The sequence below is a fragment of the Pogona vitticeps genome, chromosome 9, assembly GCF_051106095.1.
Source record: "Pogona vitticeps strain Pit_001003342236 chromosome 9, PviZW2.1, whole genome shotgun sequence".
NCBI classification, from domain to species: Eukaryota; Metazoa; Chordata; class Lepidosauria; order Squamata; family Agamidae; genus Pogona; species Pogona vitticeps.
In genome coordinates this window covers 25259748-25277063 of record NC_135791.1, presented here as the reverse complement: position 1 = coordinate 25277063, position 17316 = coordinate 25259748, and the positions used below count along the sequence as shown (strand labels likewise).

The following is a 17316-nucleotide window of genomic DNA, read 5'->3' as shown; positions in this document are numbered from 1 at the left end:
GGCACTCCATTTGAGACCCTTTCATGGGTCCCTTCCAAAATGTCTAGCTTGCTCTGTTGAAGGAAGGTTGCAAACGGATCGGATAAAGGACAGAACAAGACCGGACCTGAATTTGTGCCTATAGCGGAAGCTTGGGCTGGAGAAATCAACACATTAAAGTTTTCAGAGCAGAGAAGATGGGACATGAGCACCCCGCTAACATCTGGTGACAAAGCATCCAGATGCCAGCTGTGCAGTTTGGAAGAAGACAGACACAGGCCAAAACTAGGATAAAGAGGAGCTGAGCTCTTCCTACCTGTGGGTCTGAAGGTGAGCGAGGGCTTCCTGCTGTTGCCACCTCTCTTCGGCAAATCTGGCAGCCGGCTGGCTTGGCGCTCCGGAGTTTAAAGGCAGCGTCTCCCTCGCTTTGCCAGGCGTGGGAGAGCGCGGGGGCTGGAGGGGGGCTGCTCGTGGAGACGAGGCATGGGGGCGAGGAAGCAATGGAGAGCTGGCGTCGCCTTGATCTCTCCCCCTGGGAAACACACACACACACACACACACACCGATTTCTCTCATAGGGGGACCTGCACATCTTCTAAGTCTTTGAGCTGCCTCTCTGGAAAAGTTCCTTGCCGACTTTGACTAGGGCACCTCTGTGGTGGGGAAGGAGAGATGCTGTCCAGGAACCAGGGAGGAAAGTTTACTGCATGGTACCCTGGCCTCAGCTGGACATACAGGCTGAAAGTGTTTATTCTTCAAAGGACAAGGGAAGTTAGAGAGAGAGAGAACCAAAAATGAATAAATAAAAATAAAAGCAATAGGGAAGAAATGGCATGGATGGATGGATGGATGGGTGGGTGGATGGATGGATGGATGGATGGATGGATGGATGGATGGATGGATGGATGGATGGATGGATGGATGGATGGATGGATGGATGGATGGATGGATGGATGGATGGATGGATGGATGGATGGATGGATGGATAGATAGATAGATAGATAGATAGATAGATAGATAGATAGATAGATAGATAGATAGATAGATAGATAGATAGATAGATAGATAGATAGATAGATAGATAGATAGATAATGATCCAATTCTTTCATTCATTTCTCTCTCCACCCACTAACTCATACTTGTTTGTTTGTTTGTTTGTTTGATCTTTCTCATCCTTCTCCCTTTATTTTCTCTGTGTTTGCACAATCACAACATTTAAACATACTTACGTAACAAGCAAAAATCCGTGCAAGGTGTATGAAAGCGAAACCTGCCTCAAAACAAACAGCAAACTGGCACAGCTCGGAAACCTTTTAAATAAAATAACACGCTACGTTTTAAGGTAAGAAGTTTTAATGTTTTGAAACTGTAGGCATTGTGATCCGTAACATCCAGACGGCCACATGTTGGCCACTCTTCTTGAACATCCAGGAGTTTAACCGTTTTTCAGACTCCAAAAGAAGTTAGCTGAGAAAAATGTAGCTTTCTGGATGCCAGATTTTGGCTAATCGTGGTTGGGAATTGTGTTTGGCTGACCTGTTTGGGTTGGGTTTTTTTTTACATTTTTGACTGTCTGGCTGCTAAAACCCCCACATCCCCATTTTACCTGATAAGAAGGAACCCTCAGAAAAAAAGGTTCAGTTTTGAAGATGTCAGAAGACTCTGGTGGTTTTACTGTGACAAGCAGCCCTCTCTCTCTGGAAACTCTTAAGAGCGTGTTGGGTTTCTTTTAAGCCTCTTTTCTACATCCCACATTCTTTTCTAACTAAAAATTGCTAGAAGAGGAGTATTTTTGGCGGCGTTTTCATGAGAATGGTTTCATCGGACCTATTCATAGTCTCCCCATCAATTGAGGGGGATTGAAAACGTCCCTCCCCAGGTCAGAAAGTGAACATATTTTGTGAGGAAGAAAAGTTTAGAAGATTGCCACAGGGTGCACCAGGAAATCTGAATGGGAACAGCAGAGATCATGCTAAACCAAGGAACACGCTCAGGGGAACGGATGATGCAAGAGAACATCCACATAAACACATTAATAAAATTGCTGTTTTTCAGTGAAAATGACAAAATTGCTTACTCTTTCGTGTCTATTTATGGACTTGGGTTTGGAAATGTCAGCTTGTTGTGGAGTTACAAAGCAGATCCCAAGAGGAAAAAAACAAGGGTAGGAATATGCAGCCTTCCTTTGGCTGGATGTATCATCACAGAGAAAACCTGGATCGCTTTCGTTGTAGCTTAGTAGTTAAACCATGAAGATTTCAAATCTATAGCAATGTAATTTGAGAAGGGTAATGTACTTATCCAAAGATAACTCCTTTGTTTTTTTACCACGACTACTAGAAACATGTCTTTTAAATTAAAACTAAGCACTCGGTAATATCTTTAGCCCATATTTAGCAGGGGTGATCCTTCAAATGGTGAAAGAGATCTGTTTGTCACAGCATCTGCTTTTTCTCAGTTCTCTATCTGGGACTTAATTGTGCTTTTTTAAAATGAACTTTCATTAGGAGGTAAGCATAAGCTGACTTTAGAAGTCTGATTGCTAAGAAAGCCCAGTGTTGCTGAGAGAAAATGTGTTGATCCGATGGAATATCCACTTGCAGTTCTTTTTCACAAAGCTGGGACTATATGCGGAGAATACTATTGAGCAGTGAATGGCAGCCACATGTTGAACTTATGGGAGTACAGCTTGGATTCTGAGGTGGAAATAACTGGCTTTTTTTATATAATCCAGAAGCTCAACACTTGCTCCGTGAGGTGTCCACAACATCAGTGTAGTGTAAATGGAGGGTGGGTGGCAAGAACAACAAGAAAATGACAAGAGAAACTGAGAGGACCTGGAGAATTTCCCAGGTGTCAAACGATTCACGCGCTACCATTGCCAACTTCCAAATAGGTGCTAATAATAATTCTGGCTCACTTTACATCATTGTTGTAAAGACTTGCTGAGATAATTTCATAATGAGTCATTCAGGGAACTAAAAGCACTATGTACATTCTATGTATTTTTGACTGCAGTGTGCCTCGAAAAGCTAAAATGTTTTTATCAGTAAGCAACAGTTTCCACTGTTCTCCTGAGAGTTTATGATATTTCCATGTTGTCTGATGAAGATTTCTGTGAAACTCAAAAGCCTGCAACCCCATAGATAATTTTTTCCAGATATGTTATATATCTTCTTCCCAGGCAGCCACAAAATATTATATTGTAAATAACAATATGTTTGGGGCTTTTCATACAGGGTTCTCTGATCCAATGATGAAAAACATAGGCATTCTTAGGCCCCCTAAAATAATCAACACATATTTTAATTTTTCCACACCCAAAGGGACTAGAACATGTCTTGATTTTCGCTCTGCAAGGGCTTTCTCCTCTGATTCTTTTTTTAAAGATTTTGATTGGCTGCTTCTGTTTAATAGGATTATATATACTAGTTCACAGATAGTTTACATTCTTAGAGTCTCCCTGTATGAGGACATCAATCTTGGTCTTTAACTGAAAGAAAAAACCAAAATATCCCAGATGTTGGAGAGGCCCAGTGGTGGGCCTCTCCAAGACGAGATAAAAATGTGTGAGATAAAAATAGGAGCGGTCTTTTGAAAGGATAGATTTGCAGAAATGTGCTAATTCATTCAAATTAAGTACAGTAGCAGATGCTTCGGTTCTGCACTGTCAATCAGAACAGATTCTGAGTGCCACTAAAAATTGCTCTTTTAATTAAATAAAAAAGCGGGTCTACTTTGATTTAGCATCCCCTTAAAGTGGCAGCCATAAGAGTTATTCATTCATTGCTTTGAGTATTCGCATCAGCTTTGCCATTCTCTGGACAGCTCACGAAGATAAAATGATAATGCATGGGGATTTTAAAAATCTGGATGAACAGACCCAGGGCACCCCCAGAAGAAGGGGCAACCACTTCTGAATGTCTTCCACCTGGAAACCCCCGAAAAAGTTTGCCATTAAGTCGGGAACTGACTTGATGGCATAGGATTATTATTATCTAGTATATTGTAGAAGAGTATTCCGCATGGTGGGCATTGGCAAATAACTGTAGAATGGAATTCAGGAAATGTCGAGGCTCAAAGCTGCTGTAGTCTTTAAAAAGTACATTTTCCAACCTCTGGACCGTTGTGGTTGGCTTCACTACGGCATATGTGAATTCTCTTTTTAAAGATCCATATGGGGCTACGAAAGAGAAGCCGGGTCTGCCCAATTTGATTGCAATTTGGGGCATGTATGCCCATTCTTAATTGCAATCAAATTGGGCATATGCATCTTTTTGATCTCTGTATAGAGAGATCAGCCTTCCTCAACCTGGAACTTTCCAGATCTTTTGGACAACAAATCCCAGCAACCCTGGATAGCAGGCACAATGGTTAGGAACTCTGAGATTTGTAGTCCAAAACCAACACTTTGAAAAGTTCCTGCTTGTTTGTTACAAAGCCTATGACCACGGCTTTGCTTGATGGAGGCTTCTAAGAATTGTAGGTTTTTTATAAAAAATGTAAGGTTTCCAAACTGAATTCAGAACATCCGGAAGGCACCACTTGGGGGAGGGGCGAGTCTCATCTAATTAGCGGAACGCCTTTATTAACTTTTCTGTTAAACGCCATCCTGGAGGTTTTTATAAAGTTATAATTGTCCTGAAGAAGGGAGTAAGGCTGAGAAATGACTCTGTTCCAAGAGGGTGTGTTGCATTATGGAAGCATTGTTTACTTTCGACTTTTGGAGATGCTATAAAAGGGGGGTGTTGAATTTTAATATTCAGGGAATTTGTGTCCTCCGACGCGTTTTTGCATGTCAATGATTAACCGAAACGAACAGCGCGCGCTTCTCCGCCGCTGCCGTCCGTCCCCATGACAACCAGTCGGGATGAGCGCGCGGCCCCCGGCGGCCTCTGATTGGCCCGGCGGCCGACGCTTGAAAGCACAGGTTCCGTCATTGGGCCACATTCCTCGCGTCACGTGATCGGCCAAGATGGCGGCGCCCATGGGGTTCTACCGGGGTCTGGGGTTGCGCTGGCGGGCGCTTCTTTGGGGCGCTTCGGGGCGATGGGGAAGCCGCTGCGCTTCCTCCGCCGGCCTAAAGAGCCACTTATACGAGAACGCGCGGGAAGGATGGATGGCCTGGCCGCAGCTGAACACGGAGGCGCTGAAGGGGCAGCTGGAGGAAGTTGAACGGGAGATGCAGAGGCGCAAAGGGCCCCTTGAGCCGGGGAACCTGCGTGAGATTGTAAGAGAGAGGGCTAAGAGGCCCATGGCGGGGTTCAGCTGGGCGGGCAGGGGGTGGGCGACTCACACTCTGGTCTACTCTGTTCAGTATTGTCTCCCCTGGCTGACAGCATCTCTCCAGGGATTCACACCAGGTTCCCCTAACACCCCCCCCAAATATATATATATATATATATATATATATATATATATATATATATATATATATATATATATATATATATATATATATATATATATATATATATATATATATATATATATATATATATATATATATATATATATATATATATATATATATATATATATATACACACACACACACATACCTGGGATACTCTGTACAATAAGCAGGTGCTCCATCACAGAGGAAAGACAGGCTTCTGTCTCAGAGGAAGGCTTCTGCTTCCTCCTCCTGAGCTCATTAGGGCCAGAAAATGCAAGATTAGAGATGCAAAATTTCTGAAAATGCCCTTTTCCAGAAAAAAAGGGGGGGGTGAAAGCATGTGTGCAAAATTGTCTAGACTGGACTGACTGAGAATGAAAATCTTTTTTTGCGGGGGGATATATCTTCCCCCATTTATTCCTGGGAAAAAATGGAAATTTTCAGAAATTTTACATCTCTATACAAGATCCTGTGCCGTAATGCCACCTGTGAACTGAGGAGGAGGAGTGTGCTTCTGAGGTTGTGCAAAGTGTACTCTAGCTCTGTGGTGGTTTAAAAGCAAAGCACACTGCTTGTATACAGTCCCATAGCACTTAAAGCACTCTCTGGGTGGTTTACAGTTTAATTATGCGGGTTACACATTCCTCTGCTGCAAGTTGGGTACTCGGTTTACTAACATCTGATGGATAGAAGGCTGAGTGAACTTCGAGCTGGCTACCTGAGCCTGCGATTGAACTCAGGCCATGAGCAGAGTTTTGGCTGCAGTACTGCAGTTTTTAACCACTACACCAACAAGGGTCTTTTTTTGATGATTTAGTCTCCTTTTCTTTCCAGCAGCATTGCTGAGCCTTTTTAGTAAGCAATTTTCAGTAGGCCAAGCTTTTTTCCCTCCCTCGCTCTGCTCATCTTTATATTCGGAAATCCTGTGTCCATTAAATCCTTTTCACCCCCTCTTAGTCAGAGATTGGTTGAAGGACCAGTGTCCTTGCCAACCTTCAAAACAGCACTTCTGTTGGCCCCTAAGTTCTGAGTGGCAAGAGAAGGGCTTCCCATCTTGGAATGATAGCATAAAACACACATCATATATTTTGATTTCCATTGTTTCATTTTTTCCTCACGGCACTGTGGTTTCAAAGAGGACACTACCTGTGGCTATTCACACCTGACGCTTTGTTTTTGAATGCTTTTACAAAAGCTCTGTCAGGTTCTATCATGCTCCTCTTTGTTTTCCTGATGCCCACCAGGTTTCCATTTGGCAGCGACTAGTGGAAGTGCGGGAAGAGGCTGCCCTATTGGGAGTGGAGAAAGAGAAGATTTCTGAAAGTGTGAAGGAGCTTGTGGTGAGTCCAGAAGACATTGACTGTCATGAAGCCGTCCATAAAGTGCCACAACCGCTGCTGAAAATATGTGTCAACAAATTAAAATATAGGGCCAGGTGTGTTTTCTTTTGTTTAGAAGCGTGGTTGGTTCCCAGCCTTTTTTAAAAGTTATGACCCACTTTTATAATACAAAGTGACCCATGACCTCCCCCACCATATTAGCATAAAAAGTCATTTTTAATAGGGTAAGTGCATCCTTTCTCAGAAAGTAGAGGCTTCTTTCTCCCCCAAAAGGCCTGTTTCTCATGCATACGCATACATATTAACTTTAATATCTTGCTCTGAAAGGTCAAGGGAGAAATTATTTATCAAAGGCTACAATATAAGGTGACCTGTGACCACCCAGAAAACACTTTGTGACCCCCAAGTTGGGAAACACTGTTTTAGGAGAATGAATTTGAACTGTGAGCACTGGAGGCCTTCTTTTCTTTGAAGTTGGGAAGTAAAATCATAAATTCTTACATTTTGGTTATTTGTCTTTTTGCACTTGAGTGAGAACTAAAAACATTCTTAGATCTTTGGGCTCCTAATTATTACATTTATTTCTTCACGGAAATAGCTTTTATTTCACTTCTAATTCATTTTTTAAATCTTCCTGTTCTAGAATAACCACGACAGCAGCGCTTTGCAGTCGGTAAGGAAATTTGTCTTTGTTTGTCTGTTAGTTTTTGTTTTGCTAGATGAACGATTGTGCCTCTTTTCAGCCTGAAAGTGGCGCAGCAATATCTGATACGGCAACAAGATATGGGTGTGGTTTGTGTCATTTGTTTGACCACATTAAAGGCCAGAAAAATCCCTGCGGGATCAGATAATGTACCCACCTGAAGCATTCTGTTTGTTATAGGGGTCGAACAGCTGCCTCTGTGAAGCCCCTAAGGAGGATGTGAAGGCAACAGAACAGTTTAGTTTTCCTTTTAGAGGTGGGCCAAAAAATGAGGGAGAAGGGGATATTTGTATCCACTTGTGTAGGAAACAGCAAATCAAACTAAGCATCTTAAGAATTTTAAAGTCAGTTTCTCTCTTGGAGCTCCCGGTTACCCGATGTTTCCATGTGTATCACTTCTAGGGAGGTTGTTGCTGTTAAAAAACTTGGCCCTGGTTTTATTGTTGTTTTTAAACCAAGCCTGCTTATCCCTGATTACCTCCTCCTCTCCTCCTTGCCAGCTCCCTCTTTACAACACCTTGCGGCAGCAGGGGAGGGAAATTCGCCACCACCTCAACGCCTTGCGCCAGGAAGAGGCAGATTTGGAAGAAAAATACTACCTCCTCGCGCTCAAGCTGCCCAACAGGACCCATCCTGACGTGGTAAAAGAGTGAGACACAGAGAAGCAGTGTAGAGCTTTGTATACTTTTTTGAGTAGTACAAATGTAATAAGCAACACAATTCTGTGTCAACAATGGAGGCAAAGCCTCTGGCTACCCTTGGCTCCGATGCTTGCCGACCGTGGCTTAAATCAGAAGGATCTCTGGCTGCTATTGGCTGAACTGCTTAGTTGTCTTGAGACTGGCCGGGCAGGTACATAGTAGGCCTTGAGTAACCAGGCAGTGACCAGGTAGGACACACCTGACCTGGACAGTATGCCGTGAGGTGTCCATCACCTCTGTTGATGGAGTGCCAGAAATGTCAAGTCCCACTTTCCTGTGGCTGCCTGCCTTATCGCCCTGACTCCTTCCTGCTCCCTGAGCCTTTTCTTGTCTTGTTGATGGCACCGTCTCTGCCTTCCTGTTTTCCTACTTGTCGTCTCCCCCCCCCCAATAGATGAAGTAGGAGCAAACAGCTAATGCCACCAGCTCTGCTTTATAGACCCCAAGTGACTCATCTGCTTCCCTCTACCCAGTTTCTGTAGAGGTTTCAGTGCCCGTCTTCACTTTTCCTGCCTCTCAAAGTCCCACAAGACACAGAGTCTTTCTGGTTCAAAGCTTCGTGGCCTGATCCTTCTTCTCTTGCCAGGGGTAACTGTTCCGTTTAAAGACATGTGGTGATCAAGCCCATGGAGAGAGAGAGAGCAGAGATAATTATGTTTGTTTTGTCCCTTAACCTCTGGTCTTTTCCTTCTGCAGCCAGTTGGAGATGAGAGCCAAGCGCGGGTGATGGAAACCGTGGGGCCAAAACGAGGTGAGAAGCAGGAAGGAGGAATCTCTGCCCGTACTGGATCCGAAGCAGAGTTGGACACTCCTTTCAGACAGAACTTCCATGCCTTTAAGCAAGCTGGATCTGCTGGATCCTTTCTCTTCCTTGGGTTTAATCTTATATTATTATTATTATTATTATTTTGGAAACAGCTTTTGACTTCGAGCCAAAAGGCCACATGCAAATTGGGGAAAAGCTGGATCTCATAAGGCAAAGGTGAGTACGAGAATCTGTTTCCTCGGGGGATCAAAACCCTCCTAAATCTCCTCTCTTCGTAGTGGAGAGAGCATGGATTGTTCAGTGGTTTAAGGCATCTGGCTGCAGAACCCGAACTTGGGAGTTTGATTCCTCACTCTACCTCCCTGACAGGGGCTGGATTCAACAATCCACAGGATCCATTCCAGCTCTGCAGTTTTAGGATTATTGATATTATTATGTCCTGCAAAAGATGATAATGTTGAGTGTTTTTTAAAAGGCAGAGTTAACACAAAGCCACAGCGCCACCTCCCGGCAAAGCAAGCCTCAGGATCCTTGTGTGTGGGAACAGCAGTGGTGGAAGTGGTTGATCTCTGAAATCGGAATATTATCTGGAGGAGAAGCTGGAGCTTCAAATGTAGCCGAAGCAGTGCAAAAGGCCTCCTTCTGAAGAGCTGCCTTGTTGCCTTGTGGGCAGGTCTGAATCTCGAGGCACCAATCAGCTAATTGGGAACGCCCCTCCTTCCCAGAGGAGTAATTAAATATTTCATAGCTGGCCTTTGTGATAGTTTCTTTCCGAAAGGAAACTGCTGGCTCCTACCATCCGTCGCCCATTTCAAAAAGTTCCTTCCAGGCCTTGGGGCCAAAACCGATCGGGGAAGAAGTGGGGGAGATGCCCTGCGCCCTGATTCAATAGGTGACTGTCACTGAAACGATGCTGCATGGCTATGGCTGAGGTTCCCTCTTCTTTCTAGCCAGAGAAGTATTTCCCTGAATGTCAAACACATATCATCTTGACAGCGTGTCCTCCAAGACTGTGTTGTTCTGTTTCTAAAATTGATGTACACTTTTTGCTTACTTTTATATGCATGTGTGAACCAGGGTTGGCCTCCTGAGTACTTGTAGTTTTGATCCCCACCCCCATGGTGAAGCTTGTGCCAGTGATTTCTGTGTCATAGGTTCCCAACTTTGGGTACCCCAAAGTTCTTGGACTGCAACTCCCAGAAGCCTTCACCACTAGCTGAGCTGGCCAGGATTTCTAGGAGTAGCCATCCAAGAATGTTGCAGGGGGGGGCAAGGTTGGGAAGCACGGCTATATAGCATGTGGTTATTTGTCTATTTATTTATGTATTAAATTTATACCTCGCCCATTTAGACAACGTCTACTCTGGGCGGCTAACAATAAAAATAGAACAAAAGCAATCTAATATATCAAAACAGCAATTTAACAACAATAACAGTATCACTCAAGATGGAAAAATAGAAATCAAGTGGTCTGACAAGCCTGTTTTGCCTGAGAGCAAATGGGGGAGCAGGCGAGGTTTTTACTCCGGGCTCTTCTTGAAACTAGAAGGAATTTTCAGGGACCAAAGAGGGGTGATCCATGAGTATAGCTGCTTTCCTTAACCTGTTCTCTCCTCTCCTTTTTCTAGGCGCTTGTCACACGTCTCTGGATATCGGTCGTACTATTTGCGTGGAGCAGGGGCCCTTCTCCAGCAAGCCCTGGTGCAGTTTACTTTCAACAAGCTGCTGAAAAAGGTACAGAGAACGACTTGGTGTTCACTCAACCCCGCAAGGGTTTCCTTTCCCAGGGTCTCTTACCAGCAAAGCCCAAATTCTTCTGGGTACGTACAGCACTTTGTATAAAAAGGGGCCAAACTGGATCGGGCGGAGAGGTATGTCATCCAGCATTCAGCATAAAAAGGCCCAGCAGGTAAGGGGCAGCCTCCAGGTGACCAAAGGGGTGGTTAAGCCAAGGGTCTGCCTCTGAATCGGGGGTCCGTTTTCTTTCTACTTTTCCTTGGAGCACAAGAACTAAAAGCTGGGAATTCTGGGTCCCTGGAAGCAGCCAGCCAGAGGGCATCTCGGAAGCTCCTCGTTTTTCATTTATGTTTTTGTAGGGCTTCATCCCAATGGTGGTTCCAGATCTGCTGAAGGCAGCCGTGTTTGTAAGTATCTCTCCCCCTTCCCTCCTGCATGTGGGGGGCGGAAAGCTTTCAATTCCCAAACGCTACCAAGCAACACCAGACTGAATGTCTTGTTGTTCAGGGTGTGTTTCCCTGCAAAGGCACCCACCCGCTTGACTATAGAGAGGATGGCTTGGGTCTGTTTCCCCCCCTCCCAGGGCAGGGGGAATTAACCCAGCTGCTAAATCTTAGCACTTCCTGTTATTGCCAAAGCCAGCAGGCAGGTGGTCCTCTTACGGAGTCATGGAACGAGCGGGCAACCAGCTGGTGGCAACTGTTCTGCACAGCCTGAACAGAAAGAGGCTTAAAACTCACCAGATACTGTTTTGGAGTGGAATATTCCTCCCTGTCCATTTTAATGGGTGAGCTGTGTTCTCGAAAGAATCTCACAATGCAAAAAACGGTGGTACAGAATCAAAAAGCAGATCAACAGAACGCTGCAGTAATACATCATTACAAGATAATCAATCCAAATATTTCTTTAATACTGAAAGTATAACAGGAGAGTCACAGCACAGATTTATTACCGTGTGTGTTTTCATGGGTTGCAATCCTCAGAAACTCTTGCTTAGATAAAATTTGTCAGTCTCTTGAGATGCTTGCAACAGTCTTTTGTGTTTATTTTTGTTACGCCTGCTGAAACAGATTAACGTGCCCTGTGTCTTTGAAAACAGCAACCGTGCAACTTCACAACTGTTCATGTTATTTCCCAGTAATATGTACTGTACAGACGCTGGAGGTGCTCCATGTTTAATGCTCCGGGGTGTGTGTGTGTGTGTGCACAGGTGTGTAAATGCCCTCTTGTTCCTTCCGATTCCCAGGAAGGCTGTGGCATGCAACTGGACGCCAAGCCCTCCCAGGTGTACAACATAGACCCTTCCCGTTTCGAAGACCTGATCCTGGCAGGCACCTCCGAGGTTGGAATTGCAGGTACCGCCGGAAAAGACGAGGGAGGGAACAGCTAGAGAAGATGTCTGCAACGCGATAGTTGAGTTTGAGGGGGATAATGAGAGTTGGAGTCTGCCCTATCTGGCGCGTACCAGCTTGGGAAAGGCTGGTCTAGATGTGTGGGACAGTCAGTGGAAGGAGAGACCTAAGGAAGTATTTCACCGTTTCTCTCCAAAATCTGTTCCTCTTCCTTCTGATTTCCAACAGGGTATTTCATGGACCATGCTGTGAATTTGAAAGATACGCCTGTAAGGTGAGGATGGTCTGCTTCCTTGGGTGGGGTGTTCAAAGAGCCTTCTCCGCAGATGTTCAAGATTCCAAACATCTCATGGCCTCAAGGGGGGGCATGTTCACCAACGTTGGGTTCCCGGATGTTCTCCGACGGCCGATCCCAGAAATCCTGGCCAGCCCAGCTCGTGGTGAAGGCTTCTGGGAGTCTTTGAGTCCAAGAACATCTGGGGAGTCCAGGTGGGGAACCGTTGAGACCGAAGGAAGTCCAGATGTTCCAGAGCTCCGCTCTACTCTTGTTTTGGGGGCTTTACGTCACGGAATTAAAGCAGGTTTTTAAGGAGGGATGAGAGACCAACCAAGGACCATTGTGAGGTCTAGAAAGCTGGTCCTGCAACCGTGGAAGGGGACATGACGGTCTAAAACACCCCAGGCGCCTTCTGCTAAGGTTTATCTGTAATTCCCAGCATACCAGATGCTCAGGGCCGTCGGCATCAGCAGTGGGAATTGTAGTCCCAAACATTTACTTTTATTTATTTAAAATATATTTTCTACCCTGCCTTTCTCTTTAAAAAGGACCCAAAAAGGTGGCTTCCATCATTCAAAGACAATATTTAAAGCTAAGAACAGTAAGTCTATAAATATTTGAAAAGACCAGACACACGCCATGCTAAAAGACAGTAAAAACAAAGCAACATCCAAATGCAGTCAAAGCAGTAAGGCACAACCATCCCTATTAAAACCCCACTCAGGCAGCCTGTCATGAAGGGGGAAAGCCTCTGGGGAAGCCAGCAGGACTCCATGAATGTGGCCCGGGTTTCAGCCCAAACTTTAAAGTAGCTCACCCAGGCTGCTGGACCAGTTTTGGAGAGAGTCCGGGTTCCTCTTCACCGTCGCCTGACTCATCCCGGTCACCTTCCCTTTTTGCCTTGGGCAGGACGATGTGTTGTAGTAGCTGCTACCGAGCGGAAACCGACAACTTCAAGGAACCTTGGGGACTGTACAGAGTCCACCAGTTCACCAAGGTGAGGATTGTGTGACTCCGGGGAGAGTCTTACTATTACTGGGGATGGGGAAGTGCTTAGGGCTGGTGTGGGGGGTGCCTCTTGGTTGGGGAAGGGTGGGACAGAAACGGGGGTCTTGTCGGTGGACGGAATGGCATTCTGCAGGTCTCTGTGGTCCCCTGCAAAATAGCGGATCTTCTCTCTCCCCCCCATCCTCTTCTGCCTCCCCAGGTGGAAATGTTTGGAGTGACTGCCAACGAGTCTGGTTTAGAAAGTGCAGCTTTGTTAGAGGAATTCCTTACTATACAGAAGGAGATTTTCTCTGACCTGGGGCTGCATTACAGGTAAGGAGAGATGCCGGGCTTGGCAGGGAAGCCTTGGGGGGGGGGGGCCCTACAGGAGACACAAGAATCCTTCCACATTTCTGTTACAGAAAAACAGTGCTTTTGGGGGGAGAAGTTATTTCACACCATCAGGTTTACTGCAGAACATTCAAACTCAGGGTGGGCACCAGGGATCCTGTCAGCTAAGGTGGCAGGGATCGCTCCTTGCGTCCTTGACCTTGAGAGTCCAGTGGCTGTCTTCTTCTGTGCAGGGTGCTGGACATGCCCACCCAGGAGCTGGGCCTTCCTGCCTACCGGAAATTCGACATTGAAGCCTGGATGCCAGGCCGGGGCAAGTACGGAGAGGTGAGTAGGCCAGTCTGCTGGGAGACCAGCAAGAGAACGTTCCTTGTGATGAAAGCAGAGCTGCTTCCTGGCCTTCCAGCCTCCACCTGGGAGAATCCTTTGGGAGCACCTGCTGGTTTCTTTTGCTCCCAGCTAGAGGGAAGCTGGGGTTGGTTTGGTTTTGGAAGGAGGAGACCCAAGGCAGCATCTTTCTACCCCTGTGAGTATTTCTTGGATGATCATCCTCAGAAATAGCTGGTAGGGCCAGGGATGTGTGCAATACCTTCTGAAAAGGAGACTTTTCCAGTTCCCCCCCCCCCCGCTTCATCCTCAGGAGGCCAGATCTGGCCAGGTATTGTGTCAGCGGCATCCCCGATGACTCCGAGCCCTCCGGCATCTTGGGGGGCCAGCTCATCCACTGAGCCGGCTTCTGCGCTCAGCTTATGCCATGCCTTGGCGTTTACTGGTGTGAATCTTTTGAGCAGTCCCTAGTTTGCTCTAGCTTGATTTCTCTGCCCCAGTAACCCCGTTTCTTCCCACCCCTCTTCCCTGCCAGATCTCCAGCGCCTCTAACTGCACAGACTACCAGAGCCGGCGTTTGAACATCATGTACTACAACCAGGAAGGGCATCTCTCTTACGCCCATACCGTAAGTTCAGCTTGCCTTGTGGGGCTGGAAACAGGGACAGGCCAAGGCTGGTGTAGAGGGGAGGAGGGTGAAAGCCTGGAACACCCCCCATAGCTCTGCAGCCTGATGGTAGGCCCCCAACTTCTGTCTTTGGCTTTTCTCAGCATGCTTTCTTCCTTGGCAGGTCAACGGCACAGCCTGCGCTGTTCCTCGGTTGCTCATTGCCATCCTAGAGTCCAACCAGTGCAAGGTTTGTCTAGTTGTTGTTGTTGTTGTTTTAATTACAGTGGTGCCCCGCTTAACGATTACCTCGTTAAACGATGAATCCGCTTGACGATGAGGCTTTTGCAATCGCAAAACGATGTTTTAATGGGAAAAATTCACTTAACGATGATCGGTTCCCTGTTTCGGGAACTGATTTTTCGCTTAACGATGGTTTTAAAGCAGCTGATCGGCGGCTCTCAAAATGGCCGCCCACTGTGCAAAATGGCTCCCTGTTTTTAGGATGGATTTTTCGCTGTACAGGCACCGGAAAATGGCCGCCCTATGGAGGAGCTTCGCTGGACGATTAGGTATTTAGCCCATTGGAATGCATTGAACTGGTTTTCAATGCGTTTCAATTGGGTTTTTTCCCCCGCTCGACAGTGATTTTGCTCTTCAGTGATTTCGCTGGAACGTATTAACGTTCCCAAGTGAGGCACCACTGTATGCTTTTTCATATGGGGGCATTGGGGGTGGTTGGGGGGCTGAATTGCAATTTAGGAAGGACGTGGAGGGTTTTTGTTCCGTCCCTGAAACACAAGTGAGAACTCGGACCCGTCTAGAAGCCAGGTTTGACTCCCTTAGGCTTCTCTGTGGGCCAGACACTTGTCACAGATGTGTTTCTAAACGTGTCTTTCTCCCAAAACTTAGAAAAGGTCCCCTCCCTTCCTTTGGCATGGAAGGAACAATCGTGCACATTGCTGCGGAGGAGAATGGCCAGTCTTTGAGGCTTCGAGCAGTACTGTTTTTCCTTTTTTTAAAAGGAGTGAGATTGGTTGTATAAGTATATGTGTGTGTGTAAACGTAGAACTAGAGAGTCGAAAGGGACTCAGTGGTTCAAGCCCAAGGCTGGCATCAACAGGGAAAGCCTCCCTGAGAATGGGCTATGCGACCTCTACAATCCTGGATATTCAGCATTGGGTCTCTCTCTGTTTGTCTGCACCACCCCACCCATTTCTCAAGACTGTGGCCCTCCGACTGCCTTCTTTTTCCCCAGCAAAGAAAGCTAGAAAAGCCAGAAAACGGGGGGGGGGGGGGGAGGGATGATGGTTGCTGTGGGTTTTTTGGGCTCTTTGGCCGTGTTCTGAAGGGATGATTCATCTTTCCCGTCACCTGTACCATTTAGCATCCTGAAATGCCATTTGTTTTTCCTAAACTGGAATAGCCCTCTGGTCTTTTCCAGTTCTGCAGTTTGTGGAGAGGGGGTGGTGGTATTTGTTTTTGTATGCGTTGTGTATCCCCCTGGAAGATCTCCGGAGGAGAGAATTGTCCTCCAGATCTATTGAAGGTGCTTCCTGTCATCTAGAGGTAGGGTTTGGGGCCTCTCGTGCCCCATTTATGTGGAGCTGAGCCCTGGTCTCTGAGTTGCCTCTCATTTTACATTGCTTAAAGCAGGACATGGCTGGCAGAGGGAGGCTGTGAGCCTGCACAGGGCCCTGATCAAACCTGTTTTGCCTTTGTTCCCATCTTTCTTCTGCTCCCAGGATGGCAGCGTCCAGGTGCCGGAGGTCCTGCAGCCGCTGATGAACATGGAAAAAATCGAGAAGCCGAGCTACACCCCACTGAAATACATTGGCCCAAACCAGCCCAAAAAGTGCTGATTCGGCCACTGGAACCTTCGGGTCGCCCTGGAAAATCAGGGACCAGTTGATCCTTAGGGAGACCCCAGTGAAAGCACAGATACTTCTCCAGGAAGAAGGGTGTAGGGCGTTCTGTGTGTGTCTTTGGGGAGGAGCATCTGAACGTTGCCATGAGACCTTGGCCTTCAGATGAGACCTATGTGGCGGTAGAGAGTTGCCACTGTCTCTGCACATGGGGAGACCCAGTTGGCAAACGTTGACGTCTTTCCTCCGACGAACTCTGTAAAATCTAAAAGGGTTTGTGAAAGTCTGCGTTCCCACTGTTTCATGTCCTCTCTGAAACACGACACACCCTTCGTGGGGCCAGGAATCCTTCCTCGGTCCTGCTTTCCAGACCATCTCCCTGTCAGTCGGAGTCTGCCTCCCCTTGCTTCTGAGCCTCTTCTTTGCTTTAAATCCTTGTCACACTTTTGGGGGGTACGGCTTGACTTACTGTCCTTGCGGGCGTTAGTGGCATAAACTGCTCGGAATCAGAGAAGACATTCACACAATAAAGATTGCCCGCTGAAAAGCTGGCTTTTGGGGGTGTTGCTACTTCTCTGAGTGGCGTGAGAAATTAGGCAGAGCAATATACTCATTGTCATCTTAGAACTCCAGAGCTGGAAGGGGACCCCCAGGGATCATCAGGTCCAGCCCCTGTCAAGGAGGTCCAGTGGGGAAATTCGAACTCCCAACCTCTGGCTCTGCAGCCTAATGTTTCAACCACTGGGCTATACAGCCAGTTGTTCTACCTCCATTGCTCAGAAAGGTTCTCTTTTGGATTGTAACTTCCAGAATCCCAAACTTACTCCCCTGCATCCTCCCTATCTATTTTCAGCTTAGTTAACAATCCTTGCAGTCACAGTGTGAGAAGGGATGGCTTTATATGGTGAGCTAATTTAATGCAAAC

At 46.5% G+C, this 17316-nt stretch overlaps 1 protein-coding gene across 1 annotated transcript; it reads left to right on the top strand.

Moving 5' to 3' along the window:
* The first annotated feature begins 4925 nt into the window (after positions 1–4925).
* SARS2 (seryl-tRNA synthetase 2, mitochondrial) lies at positions 4926–16942 on the top strand. Its single transcript, XM_020787310.3, has 16 exons — positions 4926–5210; positions 6623–6718; positions 7362–7391; positions 7922–8062; positions 8819–8873; positions 9041–9104; positions 10517–10622; positions 10985–11032; positions 11872–11980; positions 12206–12251; positions 13164–13251; positions 13462–13574; positions 13826–13919; positions 14455–14547; positions 14711–14776; positions 16272–16942. Exons 1-16 carry the CDS (start codon positions 4956–4958, stop codon positions 16386–16388), a joined length of 1521 nt encoding a protein of 506 aa, XP_020642969.3. The 5' UTR covers positions 4926–4955; the 3' UTR covers positions 16389–16942.
* The last annotated feature ends 374 nt before the right edge of the window (positions 16943–17316 follow it).

What these genes read in the sequence shown, in the direction of transcription:
- SARS2 (XM_020787310.3), top strand. Translation starts at nt 4,956, where the DNA reads ATGGCGGCGCCCATGGGGTTCTACCGGGGTCTGGGGTTGCGCTGGCGG. An exon ending in TGCTGAAGGCAGCCGTGTTT is followed by an intron (nt 11,033 to 11,871) that starts GTAAGTATCTCT and finishes TCCGATTCCCAG; the next exon opens with GAAGGCTGTGGCATGCAACT. An exon ending in TAGAGTCCAACCAGTGCAAG is followed by an intron (nt 14,777 to 16,271) that starts GTTTGTCTAGTT and finishes TTCTGCTCCCAG; the next exon opens with GATGGCAGCGTCCAGGTGCC.